Source organism: Oculina patagonica, chromosome 10, assembly GCF_052425735.1.
Source record: "Oculina patagonica isolate OP01 chromosome 10, crgOcupat, whole genome shotgun sequence".
In the NCBI taxonomy this organism is placed as follows: domain Eukaryota; kingdom Metazoa; phylum Cnidaria; class Anthozoa; order Scleractinia; family Oculinidae; genus Oculina; species Oculina patagonica.
Genome location: NC_135767.1, coordinates 21,489,561 through 21,504,240, shown reverse-complemented (window position 1 = coordinate 21,504,240; position 14,680 = coordinate 21,489,561). Strand labels below are relative to the sequence as shown.

Genomic DNA, 14,680 nt, shown 5'->3' with positions numbered 1-14,680 from the left:
AAAACTGTATTGGTTTGCTAATCTAACTTTCTCCGCCGACAATAATAAAAAGCATTCGTTCGAACGCAAAAGTTATGGGGTGATCAGTTAGCCGAAGCCCTAACATATCACATGTAGAAATTAATCTCAAACAATCACGGGCGTTTAATATTTGTATAGAAAAACCTATTGTTCCAGTAGGAAACAAATGAAAGGTTCATCCCAACTGAAATTTTCCGACACAAAAGGTACTACCTTTTTCTCACTTTTACCAGAACAACAAAATTTTTTGTACCTCTGTTCACATTACCAGGCTTCTCGAGAAATATAATACATAGCTGAGAGGATCGCAGATTCACGTGCAAGTTTTTAGCCAGGCCATCCTGGGCATTCGGTAAAATATCAAAAGGGAGGGTTCATTCACGTTCCGTTTAGATAATCTTTATTTTAACAAGGGTAATTCTTACTCACATAGAAGACTGTTCCATAAAATGGCGTTTGTGCGATGTAATGGAACATCGAGTTTATTCTTAGAGTCTCTTAGGCTCATTCGGAAATGCGCCGATCTCATCTCATATCTTATCAGGCGCTCAAGTCGCTTTTAGTCGTGTTGAGTGCCTTTACTTTTCGAGTCGCAAAAACTGCGCAATTTCCTTTTCCGCTGGTGTTCTACTGCACGCCTGAACTTAACTCAAATTTTCCAAAGTTTGCTTGTTCTCAGTGTGGTCAAGCCATTTGGCTTTTCCAAATATTAGTATTTTTAGCACCACCAAGTCATTGTGGGTTTTTTTTGTAACTTTGTCACGGCAAAATGTAAGAGCTAGACTGGTCTAGATGCTGGTCTTGATAGGAAATATCAAGTCAGCGGTCAATATCGATTTTAGCCAATCAAATTCGTGAATTCGGTTATTCCCAGTTCTTCTGAGACAGGGCCATATAATTATAATAATTAGAAAATATTGAACCTGCAGTGGAGCAATCTGATTGGTTGATTTTTTTTTTAGTTATTAGGCCCACGATTACCTTAGTCGGGTAAGAACGTTATATACATGTACTTCATTGCTTTTATACAATTTCCATGTGATTCACTGGCACAATAACAATTAGCCATCAGCCAATCAGAGCGCGTCCACGGTCGATTTGTTAATTAAATTAATATTCCAATCAGGGTGAGGGAGGCGCTTCAAGTGAAACGCGTTGTAGTATTGTCAAAATGTGGCCCAGCTGTTTTCTGTCTTTAGCATTTTTTCATAGAGACTGGGGCAAAATGCATATCAGTCTTTTATCCCCCCAAGCACTGTTTGAGAGTAATTAATAAATAATAAACTACCTGTGTACAGGGCAGTAAATTGTATTTACACAGCAGTGTTTCTAAACAAAGGAGGGTTTATTTATCCTGATAAATGTAACATCTTTCCGGGAAGCGCCACCCAGAAGATTCATAACGAGACAGGTTTGAGTCTTGAAATTTCTACTGCTTTTGTGAAATTTGTTATTTTTATTAATCTCTGTTAAGTGACTACTTGTTCGAATTGGCCTTTAGACTGGTATAGGTGATCTCTGTCATCTGTAGATTCAAAATCCAATCGGTTCAGGAGATCCATAACGAAACAGCTTTCAGTCTTGTACTTTCTACTGCTTTTGTAAAAACAGTTAAGTTAATCACCGTTTATCGTATAAGTAGTTTCTTGTTTTAAGTGGTCTTTTGACTGGTATCGATGATATCTAAGTCACGTCTGTGGATTCAAAATGTCAATCAATTTAAGTGTAACCATTGCAGTTAATCGACATCTTGAAATCTTGTTCCCCAAAGTATTATAAAACTCTGAAAATTGCTAGGAAAGTCTGAACACAATTTATAAAGCCCTTTATCCAACCGATCCAGAAGACCGAAAACGAAACGGAGTTTGGGTCTAGTAAAATTATACTGCTTCTCTCAAATTATGTTAATCGCTGTTAACTGAGTAGTTTCTTATTTTAAGTGGTCTTTAAACTGGGATCAGTGACATTTGCATCTATGGATTCACACTGTCAATCAATTTTAGTATTTTTTTAAGAAAAAAATTTTTTTTTTTTTTTTTAAAATAATAATAGCCTTGAGGCTAAAAAAAACCAGACACAATTCAATCATTTCATAACTATCTACCATCACAGTACAAGACATAAAATCTTGTTCCCCCAAAGTCTTTTGAAACTCTGAAAGTTGCTAGAAAGTCGAACAAAATTTGTAAACCCTTTATCCAACCGTTTAGAAGATATAAAGAGAGAGTAAGTTGAGACTTTACATTTCTACTGCTTTTTTCAAATTACGTTAATCGCTGTTAACTGGTTTCTCGTTTGAAGTGTCCTACAGACTGGTAAAGGTGACCTTTTGGCAACTGTGGATTCCCACTGTCAATCAATTTTGGTGTAACCATCTGCAGACATCCAGTAAAGGATATGAAATCTTGTTCTTACAAAGTCTTATTAAACACTGAAAGTTGCTTAGAAGTTCTGGACAAATTTTTTTAAGTCCTTAATCCAACTGATCCAGAAGGTCTAAAACGAGAAAGGATTTGGGTCTTGCAATTCTTACTGCTTTTATCAAATTACGTTTTCTCTTAGTTCCTTGCCCCCTGGTGGGGGATAGGGCCGGAAATTACGTTAATCGCTGTTAAATATTCTCTTGTTTCAAGTGGTCTTTAGACTGGTATCGGTGACCTGTGCATCCATGGATTCACAATGTCAATCGTTTTCAGTGTAACTGTCTGGAACATCGCAGTAAAAGACATGAAATTTGTATCCCAACATTTTAAGAAACTCTAAAAGTTGCTAGGACGCTCTGAAGAAATTTTGTAAAGTCCCTAATCCAACCGATCCAGAAGATCTGAAACGAAAGAGGGTTTGAGACTTTTAATTTCTACTGCTTTTGTCAAATTATGTTAATCGCTGTTAAGTGGTTTCTCGTTTGAAGTGGTCTTAAGACTGCTACAGATTACCTTTGGCGACTGTGGGTTCACACTGTCAATCAATTTTAGTGTAACCATTGCAGTACATCTGAAATCTTGTTCCCCAAAGCCTTATGAAACTCTGAAAGTTGCTAGAAATTAAGATTTAGGGTGCATGTCTACCATTTGCCAGAATAGGCCCGGTAGGAATGGCCGTTGAATAAAGGTCAGGATTTTTCCAGAAAAAAAACAAAAAAACAAAACAAACAAAACAAACCGGCCGACCGACAGAAATGGCGCTTACCGTTTATTCGGTTATTGTTTTTTTTAGTTACCCTTGATGGAAAACTGGAACGGGAGAAATGAACAAATGACGCAGAATTTTCCAACGGTTCAGTTGGGGGACTGGAACAAATTCATTACAAGTTAGACTTTACTTTGATACTAATAACATGCAAAGATGTGAAGTTTATGTACCCCGATATTTTTTGTTCTAGATAATTTGCTGCTGCTCTTCGTGATCACGGGCTCAGCCTGCCAGTCGCAATGGCTCACATCAGCTTTGGATTGGCTCTGTTAAGCCTGTTGTTAGCTGATTTGTCCTTTGTTGGTAAGACTGTTTTTGGAATTACCTCTTTTAACTTGCACCTTAATATTAAAAAAAGAACGTGTGATACACATGTTATTGCTGGTTCAAGTAATATGTATTGAGTTTGTTGACTGTCCCTTTATAGCTTCGGATTTGTTTTTAAAAAACATCGTTGCCCTTGAGACTATCAAGGGCAATGCAACGTTCACTTAACATTATGTACTAAAATAAGCCGCAATTAATTTAAAGCGGCCTTCACACGACAAACTAAAGTTGGCAAACTCATGTTGGCAAACTCAAGCTTGGTGTGTGTAAACGACACAATAACAGTTGTCAAACAAGTTGTCAAACTGTTGGTGAGAATAGAGACAATTTCTATTTAGCCGCCAACAGTTGGCCAACTTGTTTGCCGTTGTTGTGTCGTTCACACACACCAACTTGAGTTTGCCAACACGAGTTGGCCATTAGTTTGCCGTGTGAAGGCAGCTCTTAAACCCCTTCTTTCACATCAAACTTCCTTTCAGCTATATGAGATGTTGCCAACGCCGTCTGTTCCACTCGGAACTCATAAATGGCTAAGCCGCCCTGTCTCTTTATAACTGGTAAAAAGCTGCTTAAAACTAAACTTGTATTTCATGTTAACTTCTCTTCTCTAAGTGTATTCACAATCCTTGTACGATGGTGTGCCTCAAGCCCTTCGGCCGCAATACATGGATGAAATGTATGGGTCGAACAAGCCACAAACCCCTGAGCCTGGAAACGAGCCACAACCTCAGCCACAGATGACTTACTACAATCTACTTCAATACTCTGCCACAAAGAGTACCTCCAAAATGGAACAGGCCTACAGCGCACATTCATCGGAACACCAACCCTTCACAGAAGACGGGGGTTAAATATTTCTTACCAAGAATATTGCATCTTTCCAAAGGTATACCTCTCACAAAAATTTGCATTTATTATCAGGATTAGAGAATCAAAGAGAATTGTAGGCAGGATGAATGCATATTTTAGTTGTGTTTGAGTTATTAATTGACGAATCTAACTGCCCCACCGACCCCGACTGACCGTCTGCCTGCCTGCCTGCCTGCCTGCCAACCTGCTTGACTGACTGACTGACTGACTGACTGACTGACTGACTGACTGACTGACTGACTGACTGACTGACTAGTAAATTGAATGGATCCATGCTGTCTATTTAAACTGATTTCATTAAATAGTTTATTAATTAATTAAATTAATTAATTAAGTAATTAATTAATTCACTTACGGAGTGACGTATTGAGCAATCACCCTTCTTGTCTGATATTTTGTTTGCTTGTTTGCTTTTTTGTGTAAATTTACTAACGACTGATGGAACACTTAATTAATTTCAGCTAGCATTAAATGTGAACTTTTATCATTATTCTTAATCACAGAAAAAGAAAATCTTACTCTGCATGAGAATGATACAAATCTTGCAACAGATGTGCATGCCCCTGAAGAAGACTTTTCACTGAGATTTCTCAACAAGAAAAAAGGTAGTCTTATAAATATATTTTGTACTTCACATTGATTACAGTCAACTCTCGCCTTGCGGACACCCCGCTATTGCGGACACTCGCTATTACGGACAAAATCCAGATCCCCGGCGAATAAGGTTTGACTGGAAATGACTCCCGCTATTACGGACTCTCGCTATTACGGACACTAAACGACGCCCCGAGCGTGTCCGCTATAACGAGAGTTGACTGTATAAGCAAATTGAGTTGGATATTTCAGTATCGCGAATATTAACCCTCGGTCGTACAAGGGGGCTGTGGATAATTTTCTAAGAAAATGTTGAAATCCAAGATAGCGGATCCAAGATGGCGGCTCTAATGACGTCACGTGACGACATATGACGTCACAGCCAATTAAAATAATGTCATCTTGTAGAGTAAGGTAAGGGCTTTCTTCTCAGTGCAAAATGATCTCGCCACGCCTTAATATAACGAAAACTCCGGGGTGGGGTTCCATCCACCCCCCCCCCCCCCTTGTACGATGGTGGGGGTATGAGTTTGCTTGTACTTCCGAGGGTTAAACGTTTTGAATAAAAGTATAGTCAGAGAGCCTTGCCTGGTATTTTCCCGAGAGAGGTACTCAGTTACATTTTGAGTTGGGATATCCGCTGGGACTCTGAATTCCTTACACTTTTCTATCTAGATCATGCCTTTTATCAACTCCATTTTAGACAAGACGCAAAACCTCTTTTTCTACTCCAGACTTACTATTCTCTATAAAACTGCTCGAAAGTTATTTCGGGCAGCAGCTGTCGCATTACGTCACATGAATGGCTCTCTACCCTTTAAAAGAACAATAGAACAAACAGCAGGAACAATGCATCAAGGTCCCAAAACGAAAGCAACTGGTCCTAGCAGTATGCAGGACGCGTGTCACATGTCAACCTAGTAAATGGCCCAGCTCACAACGAGTCTCTCGTAGCTCAGTTGGTTAGAGCACCCAACCAATATCTGGAAGGCCATGGGTTCGATTTCCGTCGGGGACTTAGAATTTTTCTTTGTCCCATGCTCGTGTCATGTTGAACACTTCATCTTCATTATTTATTACCGAGCTTAAAATTTACCATCTTTATTATTTACTACAAACTTGATGATTTCGACATTGCTGGTCCTAGCAGTATGCAGGACGCGTGTCACATATCAACCTAGTAAATGGCCCTAGCTCACACCGAGTCTCTCGTAGCTCAGTTGGTTAGAGCGCCCAACCGGTATCTGAGAGGCCATGGGTTCGATTCCTGTCGGGGACTCAGAATTTTTCTTTGTCCCATGCTCGCGTCATGTTGAACACTTCATCTTCATTCATATTATAATTGGTCTTCTATTAAATAGAAGACCAATAGCATCCCAAACCTACGAGAGCTGCAACACTACTGAAACTAATTGATTTTGTCTTAAGCGTCAGGTTCTGGTGGACTCGCCGTACACCTTACTTTTGATCAAATCCAAGAGCAGCGGATAATTGACAATTCAGGGAAGGGTATCCATGGCAAAATTGTTGGACAGTTCGCGCAGAGACAGTTCAGCCCTAAATGCCAAATGGGTATTCAGCTAGGAGGGGAACTGGGACACATTGAGTTAGACGGCGACAAGCTGGATGGTGAGAAGGCAGATGCGATGACGATCTCTCTGTGGATGCGTGTTGTGAATAATGATCGCGTGAATATCATTTATGGAAGTACTGGAGCCAAGGGAGTCCATCATCTTAGTATCAAATCGATTGGTGCCCCAAATGCGGTCGTTCATTGGTTGTACAAGTTACCTGATATGAAGGTTGTGTTTGATGTCAGCACTGAGCCTGCGATACCTGCAGGTCAGTGTAGCTTAAAGTAGTAATCCGATCAAAAAAAACTATCAATTCAAGTTATTTTGACATAAATCAAGCGTGGCCGAGTGGTTTAGGGCGCTGGTGTTGTAATCCGGAGGTCACCGGTTCGAGGCCTGCCCTTGCCACTAGCTGGATTTGTTTCTCGGTTGTCCCGAGTTCAAATCCTCGACCACGCTTTGTATACAGCCAACTGGTCTGCCTCCTGCCAGTTGGGATTTTTAACCTTGTTATGTTCATTTATAAATTATTTGTTTCCTCTGTTTCAGTGGCATGCCTGTAAACTAGCTATCTCGTTGAGATATGAAGCTAAGTGCATGACCACTATAAACACATATTTATTTATTTTTTATTTAATTGAGAAGGACCAAAACATTACTGTTCTCTATATTCAGCCTAGTCATATAACTTTGAAGTTCTACTGTTCAGTTGAATGACGCGCTGGCACTTCTCGATTTCTATTGTAAGTCGCTTAAAGGAGCACTGTCACGGTATTTTAAGTCATTTTTCTGATTAGTTTCAAATTGAAGGAAACTTCAAAATAACAGTTTTCCAACGTATAAAAAACGAAGTAATCAAAACTCAAAGATAAACAAGGATGGTTATGACTGACGAAGATTAAGACGGATTACGAATGACATACTTGAAAAAATTGCCAATTATTTCAGGATCCGTTGTCCGTGACGAGCTCTTTTAAGGATTCACGTGACGTCACTATGCACGTGACCGGTTCCAATAAGCTTTTTTGTTCCTTAGGTATCTGGACTCACGTGGCAGCTGTGTACAATGGGGCCCTGGGGAAAGTCAAAATCTTCGTTAACGGTGAAAAGATTTTAACAACAACAAAAGGTGTAACAAAACAATCTAGCGTGGGTTGGAGTTCCCCGGTGACTATTGGAAAAATCACCGGATATGACGGGGATTTCTTGGACGGGGCCATAGAGGAGTTTTACATATTTACATCCGCTCTCATGCACGCTGAAGTTAACGCTTTGATAGAAAAGTGCGAATTTCCAAGCGACAGTAAGTAATTATAAGCACGACTCGAAGAAGTCGCTCTTCGGGATTTTAAGGTAGCCGTGTAAATAACGTTGTTGTTGTTGTTATTGATGACGACGAATGAATGTTATGCCAAGAAGATCATATAATGCTTTAACGACTAGCTATAGTATTTGTGTTTACTGAATGATCGCACAAACAAAGAGACGTTGTTATTTTTATCTTTGAAATAGACTTTTTGATTTAGTTTACCAAACAAGAAAAAGCAACTTATCTTCATACACCATGAAAGAAAGAAACGAGCTTAACTACGTAATACACATGTACTACGCAAAACAAAATTGAATTTATTCTACTATTCTATTTATTTTATGAATTTGAACTACGCAATACACAGTTGAATTTATCTCAACTTAGGCACGTTGTACTTCGTTGACGTCACCACCGGACCGGAATCTAAATCCGGGACTCCATCTCGAGTGTTCTTCAAGCTGATTGGTGAAAATGGCGCACATGGCGAAGTAGAGCTTGGGGAAAAATTTTCAAAAGGAAGGTTAGTTTAAAAAAAAACAGTTGGTCGACGGCAACTATTATAACAGTTTGCATACAACTGATACGAGAAGGGTTCTCCATAGTACAGACTTTTAAAAACATAGTCAACAATGCCGAAAGGTATTATGGGTAGTAATAATTCATCGTTGCTTGATCAAAGATTATAGCGTTTCAACGCGGTGAAAAGAAAAATCATAAAAACTTTATTCACTAGGATTCAATAAGTCTTCTTCCATCGCGTGGGATCAACTTCGATTAAGCAACAGTGAACTACAACTACTGGTAATACCTTACGGCGTTGTCGAATACGCTTTATGTAAATTACACATTTATGAGTGAGACAGACGTATAGGGCAGCGTATAGTCGTTATGCTCTTGTATTAAATTTAATCGTGTTTATTTTTATCGAAACAAAACGGTTATTTAATATTGTTATCGTTTTTCTTGGCCATTTTCTTATTTACTTCTAGTACTAGACCTTTCAACGTCTACTCGACCAATGTTGGTAGACCATTAAAGATCAGCGTACGTAAGGACACTAAAGGACTCATTTCCACAGACTGGTTTCTTGAAAAGGTAAGCAGCTTTATTTCACTGTAATGTGTGGCAAAAAGCATGATAACCAAAGGCAATTTTTTTTCAAGAACTGTAGTTTCACGGTCACGAATGGAGACTGGGACTCGCTCACGTGCTAGTGTCACGTGAGTTCTTGCTTTATTTCTTGCTTTATTTCTTGTTCTTGCTTTATTTCTTGTTCGGTGTAGTTGTTTTTTAGCCTCCCTGTCTTTTATGGTTGTTTTAGTCTTCTTCCCGGGTTCACCTCACCGTTCAGCGATTAGGCAATTGTTAAGTTTTTACATTCAGTAGACAATGTGACCGTGCGTTGCGTAAGTTTGAATTACCCCTGAGATAATGTCACCACAAGACTTCGCTCTTTAGTCTTGCCCCATTGCCCTTGTCCCCTTTCAAGAGAGTTTAGTTACAGAAAAACAACGTACTATTCGGTCGAGACCCATCACGCAACAATTTTTGGATCTGCTGTAGAGAGGTTGCCCGTATTAAAGTGGTGTTCACATTGATATTGTTTACTGTTCCTTAACACGCTTTGAATTTGACAGGTTGTCGTCACTGTAGAAGATCGTACAGACGGACCGTCTTTCATTTTTAACTGTAATTGCTGGATCGGGAAAGACAAGAACGATCTTCAAAAATATCTACTCCCAGAGAAAAATGGTACGTTCACCAGCAGTTTCAGTTTTGATCGCTACATCTTTGACTAAAGGTGATGTTACACGAGACAACTTGCAACAACGATTTTTCGCGCAACATCACCGTGTAACATGGTACCGGGGACGATTTTTTGCGCAACATTTGACTCGGCAACACGTTGCGAGTTTTTGAACCCAAGTCAAAAACTTGCAACGAATCTTCAGAAAGTTGACTCGTGTAACAGGGTCGCCGTCGATTTTTCGCGCAACACCTTCCCAGAATTCTGTTCAACATGGCCTGGACGCGCGCGCAAAATGTTGCGAGTTGGCGTTGCGCTAAAAATCATCTCGTGCAACATGCATGTTGCCAAGTAGATTTTGTACGATGTTGCGCGAAAAGTTGACTCCTTTAACATACCACGAAAATTTGACGCCGTGTTGCGCGAAAAATCGTTGTTGCAAGTTGCCCCGTGTAACATCACCTTAAGGGTCTGAGCACACGCTATAATACAACGTAAACTCGCAAATGCTCGACAAAGGAAAAATTTTTTGCCCGTGCCTCGTTTTTGTGAAGTCCGTCCGGTTGAATCTGGACAGAATTACAAAAATAAAGCAATTAGAGTTGCCTATCGCTAATGGGTTTGCTACACTTTGACGTGCGCGTAATGTCAGACCCAGCATATAAAAGAAAGACCAGTATGGACATACATTTTTCGCTGCATATAAAACCCAGGGCCCTGGAATCATGAATGAATTTACCAAGTAACGTGTTGAATCTCATCGCACATACCTGTCCCACATTATGCCTAATGTATAGAATTGTTTTTCCAGTGGACGGTGTTTGGTCGCCATGGAGTCAGTGGAGTGGATGTGGTGCGGGGCTTTGTGGAGGAAACAAGAAAGTTCGCACGAGATCATGCACCAATCCCCATCCGTCCGGTGGGGGTAAAAAATGCCCTGGGAATTCATTTGAAGAAGGGAGCTGTCCAAGTATGAATCAAACTGTATACAGTCGAACCTCTCGTTATGGACACCTCTTTACATGGAAACCTCCCTATATCTATTACGGGCAGTTCACTAGTTGGTCCGAAAGAGACAAAAATTCATATAAACTCTACCTCTGTAATACGGACACTAACTGGTCTCTATCCCCTTAGTGTCTGTATTAAAGAAGTTTGACTGTGTATGAACTTCTTATGCAATAGAAATGTCTCTTGTCTTTGATGAATCTGAAAGTGATTTGCGTAGGGTTACATTAGACTCGTTTAAAAGTTATCGTTGTAACGTCAACCCAACAATTTGGTATTTCAAAGTCATGGGGTGCAAAAACAACTACAACCAAACAAAATAAGAAGAGAGCTGCCAAGTATGATGTACACTGTATATATGCAGTATTTATACAATAGTAATATTTTTCGTTTTTGATGAATTTGATAGTGATTCAGGTAGGGTTACGTAACACTTGTTTAAAAGTTATCTTTTAAATTAATTCAACCCAACAATTTGGGATTTCAAAGTCATGGCGTGCAAAAAATAAACAACCAAACGAAATAAATCAACATGTGTTAGAATAGTGTCACCTTTAGACAATACGAACACCTGCTAAGTCTTTGTGTCTATTTGTGACACAGTTGATGGTGGTTGGGGTGCCTGGGGAAGTTGGTCTGCCTGTAGTAAGACATGTGGTGGTGCTGTGGTTACACGAGAGAGAAACTGTGATAACCCTGCGCCTCATAATGGCGGCAAACCGTGTGAACCCAAAGATGCTAAAGAAACTAAGAGTGACTGTGATCAACCTTGTGAGAGTAAGTAACCACTTAGAAGTTAAACAATATCTAGTAACGAGTTCTTTTTGCTGTAAATTGGTGCTTGCTGTTGTTGTTGTTGTTGTGTTGTTGTTGAAAGTTGCTCTTTGTCGTTTTTACTGTTATTGAATTTCGTTGTGTTTGTTGTTGTTGCTGTTTGTAATAATATTGGTGTTCTCGTAATTACTGTTGTTTTCGTGGATGTTATTTGTTGTTGTTTTGGTCGCAATTGTCATCTCTGTTGTTTTTGTTATTGTCGAGGTGATGGCTTTTTATGTTTGTTGTTGTTGTTGTTGAGTTTGCTGAAATATGAAAAAGAAGAAATCATGAATGTTACATACCCCTTTCTCAAAGTTTAAAAACTTTCGCAAAACATCAAGTAACCTATCATTTCATGTTGTTCCTATGGTATTATCTTGTGTGATAAGATAATTGGCCATCTTTTTTCACCTGCAGCTCCACTGATTGGGCAGTTGTTTGGTAACACTATTTTAGAATCAACCGATACGCGATGATATTATCTGTCAATAAAAGTGCATAAACTCTTACATTAAAACAAATTGTTTCTAGTCGGTCCGCTTGATGGTCAGTGGTCCGACTGGTCAGAGTGGACTCCCTGTGCAAAATCATGTGGAGGAAGTAAAGTAACACGCACAAGGAGCTGCAACAATCCTCCTCCTCAGAGGGGTGGGGAGGATTGTCCTGGAGAAGCCACTGAAAGTTCTTTTGATTGCGAGACTCCCTGCCCAGGTACATGTGAAGTTCTGATCATGAGTTAAAGATGTTGTTATATCACACTAGATACTGGCATGATTTAATGGAATCAAGACATTATGAGACGTTTGGGCAATTCTGTAACATAACGGGCGATAACTCATCATAACTGTCGCTTTTCGTTCTTTAATTTTACAATATATAGGTGAGCCAAGCTGCAATTAACAAAATTTAGACCTTGCCTTCTCATATCATGAACTACCTTGGATGAGTAATAGTTTCGATAAGCAACATCCCGTAATGAGTTAAAATATATTCAGTCGGGGGAATAGGTACAAGTTTTTGAGGAAATCTCGCCTCCGAGACGGGGCTGAGCCCGCAGTGTTCGTCCCTGAAGTTGCTAAGAGACATGACGTATTTGTTTGAACGATTTCTTTCGGAGTACTCATGAGCGCTCGTACTAGTTTTTGATTGGATGAAATAATTCGGAAACTCTTCGAGTTCTTCAACGAAGATTTGACAAGAGTAGCACCTATTTCCCCGACTTTGTTAATCAGGCGTTCAAATGTCTTTTAGTTCCTGGAAAATGGGGCGAGTGGGAAGAATGGTCCACATGTAGCGCAACTTGTGGGTCTGGAACCAAAGTAAGGACACGTGAATGCAACAGTCCCGCGCCACAATATGGCGGAGAGTGCCCTGGGAACGGACAGGAAGAAGAAGCTTGTGTGATTAGACCTTGCCCCACAAGTAAGTCAATGTCGCACTATATAACAAAGTTTGTCTATAATAAAATTAACTCATACGTCTGTAGGCGTGTCACTCAAAATGCGATGAATGATTCAAAGAAAATGCATCAATATCAGAGCTTTAGACAGTGCTTGATTTAGTCATTGAGCAAGAAGTGAAGAATGCCAAAGCTTTTTATTTATTTTCAATATTTTTCAATGTTTTATTTTATCTTTCTCACTGTAATGTTCTGTGTTGTTTGTGTGTTTACCGACCTAAATTTGTATTTACTGGCTGCTTGCCCTTTTCTAACTTTATAGTTATTTTAGGCAGCCAGACCCCTAACAACTAAAAATTTTTCTTTTTGTTAAATATTAAGGGGTGAATAAATAAAGTTGTTGTTGTTATTAAAACATTGCGGGTAAGGGACGGACCAATATTTTCTTGGAGGGGGGGATGAAAAATTTTCCTCTGCAAACCTTTTTTTTTTAGTTTATGCACCTCTGCAAACATTTTTTTCGAAATTCTTACTATTTTTTGTTATACATATCGTGTTTGCAAACAATTTATTTTGTCTTTCCAGGCCCATCAAACAATTTTTTTCAATATTTTTCATCCCCCCCCCCCCCCCCTCCATAAAAATAATGGTCCGTCCCTAAGCCCTCAAGTTAACTGGCACACGTGCCTTCAAGCCCGATTTTTTTCTTTCGATGCCCGACAGCGACAGTTTGTTGTGACAGTTTTACCCGTGCAGGAAAAGAATCTAAACAACAATCGAAAGCAAGGTCTATGCTCGAAGCGCTTGTGACAAGTTGATGTTTTAATATAATGGAGCAAAAACGAAATTGTTGTCATATTTTTCTTTGTTTTCTAGATGTAATAAACGGACAATGGAGTCAGTGGGGTCCCTGGGGTACTTGTTCAGAGAAAGAGATCTGTAACAAAGGATCACAGGTCCGAACTCGGGAGTGTAACAACCCTGCACCTCAGAATGGCGGAGAGGTGTGCCCAGGGACTGGATCCGAGAGTCAGGAGTGCCCAAAAGCGAATTGTAAAGGTAGAAAATTTAAATTAAAATATTAGCATTGATTCCCCAAATAATCAACTTCTAACATTTTTCACTAATGTCGATACATTGCCAATAAAACTCAATGTTGAAGATAAAACCTCCAGCTATGAAAACATATATGACTTTAAAGGCGCCGAGTCACGGATTTTAGCCAAACTTAGGCATTGGAAATGGTCATGAACTTCAGTGAAGAAATATATAAATAACACTTCAAATTTTAAAAGAAGGTACGGTTGGCCAAAAGCGCCAAAGATTGAAACGGATTGCGATATGAGTTTTTGAAATATGGCCCGGCGGAACAGTTTTTAAAGTTAATCTTGTCTGCTTGTAACTTTAAATTATAACCAATATATATCTATGGCGTTAGATTACTGTAGCGAGCGTTATCTCTTTGTCAGAGTACAAAGAACGAATATTGAAGACTTTTTGCACGCTCAAGCTCTAGCATCGTAGAATAAACTTTAACCTCCTGACAAAAGAGTAAATTTTTTTTTATTTTTTCATGCTCTTTCAGATACCCCGCAGAACACGGCCGCAACAAAGATAGTGGAACCAGACTCGTTTATTGCACTAATGTGCAATTCAACAAACGCTGAACTGGTCAGCAGTTCCCTGAACAACGACCTTGTGACGGCTGCTTTTACAAATCTTCCCAAAATTGCTCCGAATTTAATGGGTGGCTACTTTGCTGTCAAAGGAAACTCCAAAGAACTGACTGAGTTGTGTTTCGAACCCAGTCAACTGCTGAC

General features: G+C 39.5%; 1 protein-coding gene across 1 annotated transcript; it reads left to right on the top strand.

Moving 5' to 3' along the window:
• The first annotated feature begins 3,443 nt into the window (after positions 1 to 3,443).
• LOC144667349 (uncharacterized) lies at positions 3,444 to 14,679 on the top strand. Its single transcript, XM_078528737.1, has 15 exons — positions 3,444 to 3,516; positions 4,153 to 4,386; positions 4,914 to 5,015; positions 6,439 to 6,846; positions 7,615 to 7,881; positions 8,275 to 8,410; positions 8,880 to 8,985; positions 9,528 to 9,642; positions 10,449 to 10,607; positions 11,249 to 11,422; positions 11,993 to 12,172; positions 12,713 to 12,883; positions 13,737 to 13,919; positions 14,446 to 14,607; positions 14,669 to 14,679. Exons 1-15 carry the CDS (start codon positions 3,453 to 3,455, stop codon positions 14,677 to 14,679), a joined length of 2,472 nt encoding a protein of 823 aa, XP_078384863.1. The 5' UTR covers positions 3,444 to 3,452.
• Position 14,680: the final 1 nt, after the last annotated feature.

What these genes read in the sequence shown, in the direction of transcription:
- LOC144667349 (XM_078528737.1), top strand. Translation starts at nt 3,453, where the DNA reads ATGGCTCACATCAGCTTTGGATTGGCTCTGTTAAGCCTGTTGTTAGCT. An exon ending in TCTACTCCCAGAGAAAAATG is followed by an intron (nt 9,643 to 10,448) that starts GTACGTTCACCA and finishes TTGTTTTTCCAG; the next exon opens with TGGACGGTGTTTGGTCGCCA. An exon ending in TGAAGAAGGGAGCTGTCCAA is followed by an intron (nt 10,608 to 11,248) that starts GTATGAATCAAA and finishes TTTGTGACACAG; the next exon opens with TTGATGGTGGTTGGGGTGCC.